At 43.8% G+C, this 12788-nt stretch overlaps 1 protein-coding gene across 1 annotated transcript in view; it reads left to right on the forward strand.

The window, feature by feature from the left end:
* Nucleotides 1–12788, forward strand: part of LOC115108051 (calmodulin-regulated spectrin-associated protein 2-like) — an 89912-nt gene that overhangs the window by 56680 nt on the left and 20444 nt on the right. The window contains exons 5-6 of the mRNA XM_065008927.1: nucleotides 10699–10840; nucleotides 11421–11560. Of these exons, the coding sequence (XP_064864999.1) occupies nucleotides 10699–10840; nucleotides 11421–11560 (282 nt within the window). The remainder of the gene's footprint in view (nucleotides 1–10698; nucleotides 10841–11420; nucleotides 11561–12788) is intronic.

Genomic DNA, 12788 nt, shown 5'->3' on the forward strand with positions numbered 1-12788 from the left:
GGAAGGGAAAAAAAGCGAAACATTCTTGAATGTCTTCCACAATTTGCAACTGTTTTTGTCTTTTCCCGAAACGGTCAGATACAGCAACTGTCACTGCAAAATGAAAAACATTCTGCAAACAACTCCAGACATTTGATCAAGTTCACCATTGCTATTTCCTTTAGATCAGAGGTCTTCAACCTTTTCTTGAATGGCCAATCATATTACTCTTTTGCATTGCATTGCATTGTAGGCTGCCACTGTAAGTGTAGTTTTTAAAAAAACATCTGAGTAGATAATGTTTCAGAATTTTCAGGAAATCATATTACACAAATAATACTTCACTCAAATACAAATAATACTTTTCTGCATCTAGTCTTCAATAGTTTTCAATGGTAGACTGCGACAGAGCAAGTAAATGTTGAACTAGAACGCAAAATTGCGCTGAGAAGTAACTGGCCCCGTTGTTTCTGCTGCTGCTTTGAAAGTGGATTGAAAAGTACTGGGGCAAATGCTTTTGTAACGGATGTGAAACGGCTAGCTTAGTTAGCAGTGCGCGCTAAATAGCGTTTCAATCAGTGACGTCACTTGCTCTGAGACCTTGAAGTGGGTGTCAGTTATTGATATGTGCAGAGGGTCCCTGGTTCGCGCCCGGGTATGGGCGAGTGGACGGTCTAAAGTTAAACTGTTACACTTTCTCGCCACACATTTTCCGGCGGCTCTGGCAGCAATGCACTGCCGGCTCCCGGGGGCAGTAGGGCGGGGAGGGCTTCATTAGTTTAGCCCTGATCAAAAGGACACTTTTTCCATAGGAGGGCAAAAGGACAGATACTCCAGCACCCCTAGGGCTCTATCTGTGCACGTAACTGCATGTATGAATTTAGTAATTAATCGTGTGTAATGCCAATGTAAAACTATTGAATTCAAATAAAATTTCTTAATACAAATTGAAAATGATTAAATTCAAGTTCAATCCAATGATGTGTATAAACCCTGGATGACTGACAGGGGCGCTGTATTGAAGGCACCGCTGAGCCATTTTGGTACTCCTCCATTGTAAAGAAATATTTTGGATGCTATAGAAATGCATTTATTAATGTCTACATTTTGTTTTTGCCAAGTATGTTCTATTACAGACACCTTGATGCATACTTTAAATTATAGTATGTGATCTAAAAATAATATAAAAACATATTCCTTAAATTATTATTTTAGAGAGTACTAATGTTACTATCCCCACTACAATGTAATTTTCCAATTTTGTCCTTTTTATTGAAATACTGTAGAATTCCACGAATTTCTAAGGAGGACTGCACCTTCCATTTAAAAGGCTACTGAGTGGCACAGCGGTCTAAGGCACTGCATCTCAGTGCTAGAGGCGTCACTACAGACCCTGGTTCAATCCCCAGCTGTATCACAACTGGCCGTGATCGGGAGTTCCATAGGGCAGTGCTCAATTGGCCCAGTGTTGTCTGGGTTTGGGGAGGGTTTGACCGGGGTAAGCCGTCATTGTAAAATAAGAATTTGTTCATAGCTGACTTGCCTAGTTAAATAAAACATACAATACACTTCTGGGGAGTATCAATATGGCAGCTGGTGGCTTCAAAGCCTCTCTTGGCCATTACATAGCATCAGCAATCCAGGGTTTATACACGTCATTGGTTCAACCTCTGCTGTCACTTATACACTGAGTATACCAAACATTAGGAACACCTTCCTAATATTGAGATGCATCCCCCCCTTTTGCCCTCAGAACAGCCTCAATTCGTTGGAGCATGGACTCTACAATGTGTCGAAAGCGTTCCACAGGGATGCTGGCCCATGTTGACTCCAATGCTTCCCCCAGTTGTGTCAAGTTGGCTAGATTTCCTTTGGGTGGTGGGTCATTCTTGATACACAGGGGAGGAGCTCCAGGTGGTATCCGATTTCAAGGCACTTAAATATTTTGTCTTACCCATTGACCCTCTGAATGGCACACATGCACAATCCATGTCTCAATTGTCTCAAGGCATAAAAGGCCTTCTTAACCGGCCTCCTCCCCTTTACCTACACCGACTGAAGTGGATTTAACAAGTGACATCAATAAGGGATCATAGCTTTAACCTGGATTCACCTGGTCATTCTATGTTATGAAAATAGCAGATGTTCTTAATGTTTTGAATACTCAGTGTATATCTCTCCATATTTATGCCTCAATGTTTATACTGTATGTTACATAGCAGCATTCAACATGAACAACATAATATTTCTGTGCAATTCCCTTTCTCAGCCTGATCCCAGATCTGTTTGTGTGGTCCTGCTAAATCCTATCTTTGAGTTTATTTTTATTTTTTTACAGGGAAAGTGCACATTAATCAACGTTTCTGTAAAAGTGCCGGTTTTAGCCAGCCGGCTCATTTTCAACCGTAGTCCCTGGGCGGGTTATTAAAAACAATTACAATAACAATACACATGCAGAGCAACATAGGACAAGCAACACGTAGCATGCAGACAGAGCAATAGCACAAAGAGCAACAAAACAAAATACATAAAAGAAACAACGTGTTTCCACACCTCGCAAGCTACAGACAACATGGAAAGCGACAATGCACAGCTAGGAATTATGTTCACAAGTCTGATTGGCCTTTAACGTTTTTTTGTGAAGGTGCGATAGGTGGTGCAGTTCTGTGTGTCTGATGGCAGTGTGTTCCAGGCATGGGAAGCTCTCACAGAGAAAGCAGATTGACTAAAGGTGCTTTTCCTTAAGGGAACTATACTGTCACCTCTCATGGCAGACCTTGTGGTTCTGCTGCCTTTTTCACCTGCTTTTTAAAAGAGAGGTTGGAATTACGTATGATGCCAAGGTATGTGTCAGCTCCTCCCCTGACACATAGACATCTGGCTCAGTAGCATCAGTTGCCCTCTTTGTTTAGAACATGCAGACAGTTTTTTTCTTCACATTGAGATGCAAACATGAGTCACTGAGCCACTTTGTACCCTGGACCATTACAGTAGTGAGTTCTTGTGCAGCTTGTTGTTTGCTCTTTGCATGCACATATATCACTGTATCATCTGCATACATTTGAACTTCAGACCCAGTACAGGCAGATGTTAATTGTCACGCCATTGGCACAAACAGCTACTGTACTTTCTCTCCTACTTTCTTCACACCCCACACAGTCAAGTCGTTTCAATGCTAATTACAAAGACAACTGTCATTTAGTCTGGGTTCACACAGGTCAGAAACTAAACTTGGCTACCAATCTAGGAGTTGTTGCGTCTCGCTACATGCAGACTCTAATGCCTTATGACAGGCTGTTGTTTGCGTGTCTGTTGTACCAGCTGAATCATGCTCTGTCATCACAGGCAGGCTGGTTCAGTATTATGGTCTGCCGAGCAGCAGGGTTGACATGGGAACATGGCCTCTGACACAGCAAAAGTGACAATAGAGAGAGAGAGATGATGTCATTCTCTCTGCTCTGTTGCCCTCCTCTCTCCTCTTCTCTACTTCTCTTCTGTCTTCTACTCCTTTTTTCCTCTCCTTATTTCCCTCCTCTCCCATTCTCTTCTCTCATCTCCCCCATCCCTTTCTCAGTCTTCTTTGCTTTCCCATCTAAACACGCCATCCTTTTACCGTGGCTGGACCTTAAGAAAGCCTGAAGAAGGCATAGTGTGCCGAAATGTTGGCTTACCCATTAAATTGTTGAGAACATATAGTAGTCTTTCTTTTCATACTTTGGCTGGGCCTCCCATACAGAGGAGGGCACAGTTTGTGTGGTAATTGTGACACAACACCTTTAGTGAACCTGGAGAGAAGGTACTATAGGTCTATAAAGGAGCCTTGAGAAAATCTTGGATAGTTCCCAGGAGGCAATGCCACTGCGGCAAGGCAGATGTCCCATCCCAGAACAGACGTGTATGTGCCTGCAGAGACCTTGCACGAAGTGCTGCCTGATAGGCTAGACACCTGGCTGTTTGTGTGTGTTTGGCAGGGACAATATACAACAAAACATACGTCTCAGAGTATGAGAAGTAATGTGTTTTACCAGATCTACAGTGGCAAGGAAAAGTATGTGAACCCTTTGGAATTTCCCGTATTTCTGCATAAATTGGTCATCAAATTTGATTTGATCTTCGTCTAAGTCACAACAATAGACAAACATACTGTGCTTAAACTAATAACATCATTTAAACATTTATAGTGTAGGTTGGAAAATGTTTGTGAACCCCTAGGCTAATGACTTCTCCAAAAGCTAATTGGAGTCAGGAGTCATCTTACCTGGAGACCAATCAATTAAACAATATTTGAGATGCTGGTTAGAGCTGCCTTGCCCTATAAAAAACACTCACAAAATTTTTGTTTGCTATTCACAATAAGCATTGCCTGATGTGAACCATGCCTCGAACAAAACAGATCTCAGAAGACCTACAATTGAGAATTGTTGACTTGCATAAAGCTGGAAAAGGTTACAAAATTACCTCTAAAAGCCTTGATGTTCACCAATCCATGGTAAGACAAATTGTCTATAAATGGAGAAAGTTCAGCACTGTTGCTACTCTCCCTAGGAGTGGCTGACCTGCAAAGATGACTGCAAGAGCACAGCACAGAATGCTCAATGAGGTTAAGAAGAATCCTAGAGTGTCAGCTAAAGACTTACAGAAATCTCTGGAACATGCTAACATCTCTGTTGACGAGTCTACGATATGTAAAACACTAAACAAGAATGGTGTTCATGGGAGGACACCACGAAAGAAGCCACTGCTGTCAAAAAAAAACAGTCTGAAGTATTCAAAAAGAGCACCTGGATGTTCCACAGCGCTACGGGCAAAATAGTCTGTGGACAGATTAAACTAAAGTTGAGTTGTTTGGATGGAACACACAACACTATGTGTGGAGAAAAAAGGCACAGCACACCAACATCAAAACCTCATCCCAACTGTAAAGTATGGTGGAGGGGGCATAATGGTTTGGGGCTGCTTTACTGCTTCTGGGCCTGGACAGCTTGCTATCATTGATGGAAAAATGAATTCCCACGTTTATCAAGACATTTTGCAGGAGAATGTAAGGCTATCTGTCTGCCAATTGAAGCTCAACAGAAGTTGGGTAATGCAACAGGACAACGACCCAAAACACAGAAGTAAATTAACAACAGAATGGCTTCAACAGAAGAAAATACGCCTTCTGGAGAGGCCCAGTCAGAGTCCTGAACTCAACCCAATTGAGATGCTGTGGCATGACCTCAAGAGAGCAGTTCACACCAGACATCCCAAGAATATTGCTGAACTGAAACAGTTTTGTGAAGAGGAATGGTCCAAAATTCCTGACCGTTGTGCAGGTCTGATCCGCAACTACAGAAAACGTTTGGTTGAAGTTATTGCTGCCAAAGGAGGGTCAAACCAGTGCAAATTGACATGCTGAAGCAGGAAAGGGCCTTCCCCAAAATGTTACCACAAAGTTGGAAGCACAGAATTGTCTAGAATGTCATTGTATGCTGTTAAGATTTCCCTTCACTGGAACTAAGGGGCCTAGCCCGAACCATGAAAAACAGCCCCAGACAGTTAATTCCTTCTCCACCAAACTTTACATTTGGCACTTTGAATCGGGACAAGTAGCATACTCCTGGCATCTGCCAAACCCAGTTTAGTCCGTTGGACTGCCAGATGGTGAAGTGTGATTCCATGCATGTTCACTGTTCCAGAGTCCAATTGTGTCGATCTTTACACCACTCCAGCCGACGCTTGGCAATGCACATGTGTGCTGCAGCTCGGCCATGGAAACCCATTTCATGAATTTCCCGATGAACAGTTCTTGTGCCGACGTTGCTTCCAGAGGCAGTTTATAACTCAGTAGTGAGTGTTGCAACCAAGGACAGACAGTTTTTACGGGCTACGTGCTACAGCACTCGGCGACCCCGTTCTGTGAGCTTGTGTGGCCTACCACTTCGCGGCTGAGCCGTTGTTGCTCCTAGACATTTCCACTTCACAATAACAGCACTTACAGTTGTCCGGGGCAGCTCTAGCAGGGCAGAAATCTGACGAACTGACTTGTTGGAAAGGTGGCATCCTATGATGGTGCCACGTTGAAAGTCACTGAGCTCTTCAGTAAGGCCATTCTACTGCCAATGTTTGTATATGGAGATTGCATGGCTGTGTGCTCAATTTTATTCACCTGTCAGCAAAGCATTTGGCTAAAATAGCCGAATCCACTCATTTGAATGGGTGTCCACATACTTTGGTATATATAATGTATGTGAACATGACTGCAGCACTGTAGATGACTCACTTTAACCCCTCTATCTTCATGAAAAGCACCTCTGAGTCTGGTAATAGGCCTGTCTGATTCCCTGACCCTTCACTTATTACAAGTAAAGTTGCCTAACAAGTTTCTCAATAGTTGTTACTGTAACCATGTTACTATGACATTGTACTGGCACATGCACAGTACCAGTCAAAAGTTTGGACACACCTACTTATTCAAGGTTTTTCTTTATTTTTTCCTATTTTCTACATTGTAGAATAATAGTGAAGTCATCAAAACTATGAAAAAACACATATGGAATCATGTAGTAACCAAAAAGGTGTTAAAGAAATCTAAATATATGTTCTATTTTAGATTCTTCAAAGTAGCCACCCTTTGCTTTGATGACAGCTTTGCACACTCTTGGCATTCTCTCAACCAGCTTCACCTGGAATGCTTTTCCAAGAGTCTTGAAGGAGTTCCCACATATGCTGAGCACTTGATGGTTGCTTTTCCTTCACTCTGCTGTCCAACTCATCCCAAACCATCTCAATTGGGTTGAGGTCAGGTGATTGTGGAGGCCAGGTTATCTGATGCAGCATTCCATCACTCTCCTTCTTATGTGTGGTGTGTTCAACAATGTCCTGTTGAAAAACAAATGATAATCCCACTAAGCGCAAACCAGATGGGATGGCGTATCGCTGCAGAATGCTGTGGTAGCCATGCCGGTTGTGTGCTTTTAATTCTAAATAAATCACAGACAGTGTCCCCAGCAAAGCACCCCCACGCCATCACACCTCCTCCTCCATGCTTCACGGTGGGAACCACACATGCGGAGATCATCCTTTCACCTACTCTGCATCTCACAAAGACATGGCGGTTTGAACCAAAAGGTCTTCAGACCAAAGGTCTGGCCCAAGCAAGTTTCTTCTGCTTATTGGTGTCCTTTGGTAGTGATTTCTTTGCAGCATTTCGACCATTCACACAGTTGATGTTGAGATGTGTCTGTTACTTGAACTCTGTGAAGCTTTTATATGGGCTGGTAACTCTAATGAACTTATCCTCTGTAGCAGAGGTAACTCTGGGTCTTCCTTTCCTGTGGCGGTTCTCTTGAGAGCCAGTTTCATCATAGCGCTTGATGGTTTTTGCAACTACACTTGAAGAAACTTTCAAAGTTCTTGAAATTTTCTGTATTGACTGACCTTCATGTCTTACGGTAATGATGGACTGTAATTTTTTCTTTGTGGAACAACAATTACACAATACATACTGTATCTATATACACATCAATTACACAATACATACTGTATCTATATACACATCAATTACACAATACATACTGTATCTATATACACATCAATTACACAATACATACTGTATCTATATACACATCAATTACACAATACATGAAAAGCAAATACAAAACACGAAACGCAAAACACAATCATATGAAGCAAGCAAATTCTTCAGTTAAAAGGCTCGCATTCAGTAAAAAGACACACATTCTCTCTCTCCAGCTCCCTCTCCCTCTCCGCCTCCCCCCGGCACTCTGACCTGGATGCTAGCTCCAGACACCTCCTAAATCGGTCACGCTCTTTGAGTCGCTGACTTCGTTGAGGGACGTGTACCGTCCACGGACAGATGTGCTGCAGTCATCGGAACAAAGAAGAGCTGAGTGGGGCGACCCAGGGTTTATTTTAAGCTGCAGCACAGTACGCTGCGAAACACAATAAACACTTGTGGTCAATGTGGAGTCAAAGGCAATGGCAGGGCAGAGAAGTAAAAAAAAAAAAAAAATAGAACTAAGAGAAGTAATCCCTTTAAGTTGCAAATCTGTGCGGGATGAATTGAACATGTCTGGTTGGAGAGGATGTGATTTGTCATAGAGGGAGAACACTGTCAGGACAGCGAGTTGATTGATGTGGTGGTGGATGGTTGGGATTGGGGCTAAGCCTAAGCGCCCTTTAGGGGGTTTTAGTGGTGGTCGTGGCTGCCCTGTCTTTTTTTTGTTTTTTGTTGAATTTGACCCCTTTTTCTCCCCAATTTCATGGTATCCAATTGTTAGTAGCTACTATCTTGTCTCATTGCTACAACTCCCATACGGGCTCGGGAGAGACGAAGGTTGAAAGTCATGCGTCCTCCGATACACAACCCAACCAAGCCGCACTACTTCTTAACACAGCTTGCATCCAACCCGGAAGCCAGCCGCACCAATGTGTCGGTGGAAACACCGTGCACCTGGCAACCTTGGTTAGCATGCACTGCGCCCAGCCCGCCACAGGAGTCGCTGGTGCGCGATGAGACAATGATATCCCTACCGGCCAAACCCTCCCTAACCCGGACGACGCTAGGCCAATTGTGCGTCGCCCCACGGACCTCCCGGTCGCGGCCGGTTGCGACAGAGCCTGGGTCCCAGAGTCTCTGGTGACACAGCTGGTGCTGCAGTACAGCGCCCTTAACCACTGCGCCACCCAGGAGGCCCTGCCCTGTCTTTTAGCTGTGGTTTAGCCCTGACATAGCCCGGCCCTATAGCCTTTCCTGCCATAGTCCCACAACCTGGGTCATTGCTGGGACATGCCTACTGGCACTCCATAACCACCACCAACCCCCCTTCCCACACACACTCCCCAGTCTCCCCCTGCCAAATGTTCAGCTTGTGTTTATTCTGCTGTGTCAATTAAGGGTAGCAGTATGTTATGGGCCATTTGTGCCTGGAGAGGTGAAGTAATGCCTACTAGCCGTTATTATGATTTCAGCAATTGTGGGTTTGATCCATTTGAACTGTATCTCTTTGAATAAAGGTGTACTAAGTTATCGCTAGTCCTCATGCTCTGCCACTATGTGTCGCTGCAATCCTACTCTCACTGTCTGGACTCACTCAGACACCAGAAGTTGTTCTTGCTAAACCTTAAGGATCTCTGTATACTTTGTTCAAAAAACATAAAATGTAGCTAAATTGTTTGAAACCTAAACACTGGTTAGTGTTTCACAAGTAACACGGCCAAACCAAAGACTTTTCAAGACCTCGGTGTGGTTGAATAAATTCTCCAGCCAACACAATGAAAGATCAGCGTGATCAATAGATTGCCTGTGAATGAGATTATACCTTCTAATCGTCCACTTCACGAAGTATGGCACATATCTCTTATTGTGAGCCTTTGAGGTCAGTCTATGAATGACTCACATTAGTATTCAAAGAACAGTGCTATTCAATCAGCCGGGACTGCAAGAATCTGACCTTTTCATCAACCTGGAACTGCAACATTCAAAATGTACTGTAGGTTAGTTGTTTTGCTACCATTGACGGTTGGTGTTTAAGAAAGCCTTTGCCACCCAATAGGAGTGATTCTTACGAAACGCGTCTTTGATGTAGCCTTGAAAGTGTGTGAGAAACATGTCATGTCAGACTTGACACAAACTCAGTCAACACTTATTGCCAATGTACTGTAATACTTGTCTCAAACCTTTGGAAACAGACACAAAAAGGGCCAGTGTCACTGAAGGCAGCATAAAGCAATTTCAGCACCATTTCAGACTGCAAGCACGCAAACGCAGTACAAATACACAAACATTGTTTGTTTTTCTTCAACTAGGAGAAAAGTCACAATTTAGGATTCATGACAAATCCCCCTGGTTCAAATCCCCCTGGTTGCTGCTGCAGCTGTACTCTACTAGCTGTCTCAAGGAAAGATGTCTGTTTGACATGAGAGAATCCTCTATTTGACATTTTAGCCAGCATGGCAAAAAAATACCCAAAGTCCAATGCTGACTGGATTATTCATCTTTTCTTGTCTGTTTGTTTGTTTCTCTCTCACTCTCTATGCCCCTCTGTCCATGTATCGCTCGATCTCCAATCTCTCCTATGTGTCTCTGTATTTCCTTCTCTCTCTCTCTCTCTCTCTCTCTCTCTCTGTCTTGCTCCTGAAGTCTCCGACCAAATGGTACATGAAACTAGTGCCTGTAAGTCAGATGACCAGCTTATATGTTCCTCTTCCATCTGTCCATTTCCATAGTGAAATGTCTCTCACCGCCATTTCCATAGTGTCTCCATGGTGACTGTCACCGTAGTAAATGTCATCATTCCACAAGTGAACGTCAGCATGTGATTGCAGTTATTGGTGTTGCTTTTTTGTGCGGTTAACTCTGTTTCCCTGAATTTGATTTCATTAAAATATCATTTGTGTTACTTGGAGGTTACTGAACATCTGATTGATGCATGGTGATGTTCTCTATTATGAAGTCGATATTACATTGTCATGTTTTGAGGTCCGATTAAGTATTCCCATGGTTTGTGTGTCGTTAGTCCCTGCATGATACAATATCATCCTTCTTCAACTCCAATGAGAGATGCACTCCATCGATATGGAAATCTGCATTCCCACATGTCCGCCTCTGCCAGTGTATTTCTTTGTCTGTCCGTGTGTGTATGAATCTCCCTTGCACCATCTATCTCCATGCCCAGACCCATTGTCTGTCTGTCTGTCTTCCCTGTGGTGCTCCAGGCTCGCTACAGGAAGGAGCAGGCGGTGGCACAGCAGGTGCCCTGGATCCCCCCTGTGGACAACCTGTTGAAGGACACCACTGACGGCTGCGCCCTGGCCACTCTGCTGCACTTCTACTGCCCACAGCTAGTCAAACTGGAAGGTACACCAACTAGACAGCACTAAACTGTATTCTGACCGTGGTGATGGGGGGTGTCTGTGGTTCCCTATCAACACATTACCTTTTTGAGAGGCCTATAGCTGTCTGAGTTATTCAATCACTTAGCCTGAAGGTGTTAAGGGCTCTCCCCTGGCTAGCCTTTCATGTTCCTGGAGGAGTGATTGAGCCATCCATTAGTGATGAACATCAAGTCTCAACTCACCCTTAATCTCATCAACCATCAACCCATTGATGAAGTGGATGGGATCTCATATGGACACACACACACAAGGCTCAGTACCCCAAATTCAGAGTGATGATTGATTTAAAGGCACTCCATAAGATTCTGTTTTCGCATCAAAACGGCTTGATTACCTTCTGGAAAACATCCAGTATTCTCATCCCTGATTGGTCAATCCCATACAAAGAAGGGACAAATACCTTACAAATACCTCCAGAAGCCCTACTCCTAACGGATATTCACTTTCTGATTCACTTCCAAGAGATTTGTGCATCACTCGTCTCTCAGACCCACTTTAACCAACTTAGCCAATTATGTGTCCATGTGGCCTGTCCCTGTCAGATATCTGCCTTAAGGAGAGCATGTCACTGGTGGACAGCCTGTACAACCTGCAGCTGGTGCAGGAGTTCTGTCAGCAGCACCTCAACCGCTGCTGCCACTTCAGTCTGGAGGACATGGTCTACGCCTCCTCTTCAGTCAAAGTAAGTCCACAAGGCAAAGTTATGGCTTTTGATGTGTGTTTTGAAAGAATATCTGAGGTTCAAATGTATACCCTTTTCACACTATTGTGTCTATACCGTACAGTGTTGGCTGGGATATTTTGTTTTCACATGGTCCTTTCCCGCACCGTTCCAGCAACTAGACTGCATGTGTAACCACTCCAGCGCAGTACAGCTCAGCATGGCTTGGCTCAGCTCAGTAGTGTGGAGGTGTTACTGCACACAGAGTTCAGCCAACTCGGTTTGAATTGTTGATTTTTAAAGGGCAGCAAAAGTTTCAGGAGATTTTGCAAAGAAAATAATACATTTGGAAGGAAGATAGTCCAAGAGCTAAGGACAATGGGTCAAACTAGGCATAAGGCTTGGCAGCTACAGTGTGTGTAGCATTGCCAGAGTTGGTGATTCGTGTATATTCATATTATGTAATACAGCTGGAGAAAGCCTGGTGGAAAATGGGATCTGTCTGAAATGGATCCTGTAAACTCTCTGTCCTCACAAACCACAGATATGGTTTGTCTGTGTGAGATGTGTCTCTGTTATGTCTGTCCCTCTCTCTTTTGTCTGTATTGCCTTCCCTATTTCTCTCGCTTTCCTCTCTCCTCTCTCCTTCTTTCCTCTCATTATATACCTTTCTCTCATCTGTCTCTTCTACGCTCCTCGCTCTCTCGTTCTCTCTCTCTCCATTTTTCACTGGAAGCTATTATATCGGTATGTATTGTATCTATGTACAGGAAGGATGGACACATAACACTTGGCTTGTGTCTTTGTCTTGGCTCCCAGGCTGTGAATAGTGGGTGTTGGTCACGTGTGTTGTTGCCAATGTTTTAGGACAGTCATAGAAACCGGTGGGAAACAAACATCTCTGCATTCCCCATTTTCTCTATTCTTGTACATTAATGGTTTCACAAGTACTGTACTGAAAACTGATGAACGGTTAAAAATGGTATGTGTTGCTTTTTTTGTGGCAGAAAAGTGTCATAGTGGAGAAAAGGTGAGTTGGGGCTGAGTTTGTGTGTGTGTTTGTGTGCTGCAAACAACAGTGTACCACTGGCCCTGTCTGGGTGTTGAGTATTGGCGTCTACCCTGCTGTCAGTTGTGCTGGTCGTTTCAGTGGAGAAGTGTTGCTAGTAACTATTAAAGCACACAGTTCACAAGGGGAGGGGGGAATACTAGTGAGTTGGAATCAGCTGTGTCTGACATGGTCCTTTAA

The sequence above is a fragment of the Oncorhynchus nerka genome, linkage group LG24 (assembly GCF_034236695.1).
Source record: "Oncorhynchus nerka isolate Pitt River linkage group LG24, Oner_Uvic_2.0, whole genome shotgun sequence".
NCBI classification, from domain to species: Eukaryota; Metazoa; Chordata; class Actinopteri; order Salmoniformes; family Salmonidae; genus Oncorhynchus; species Oncorhynchus nerka.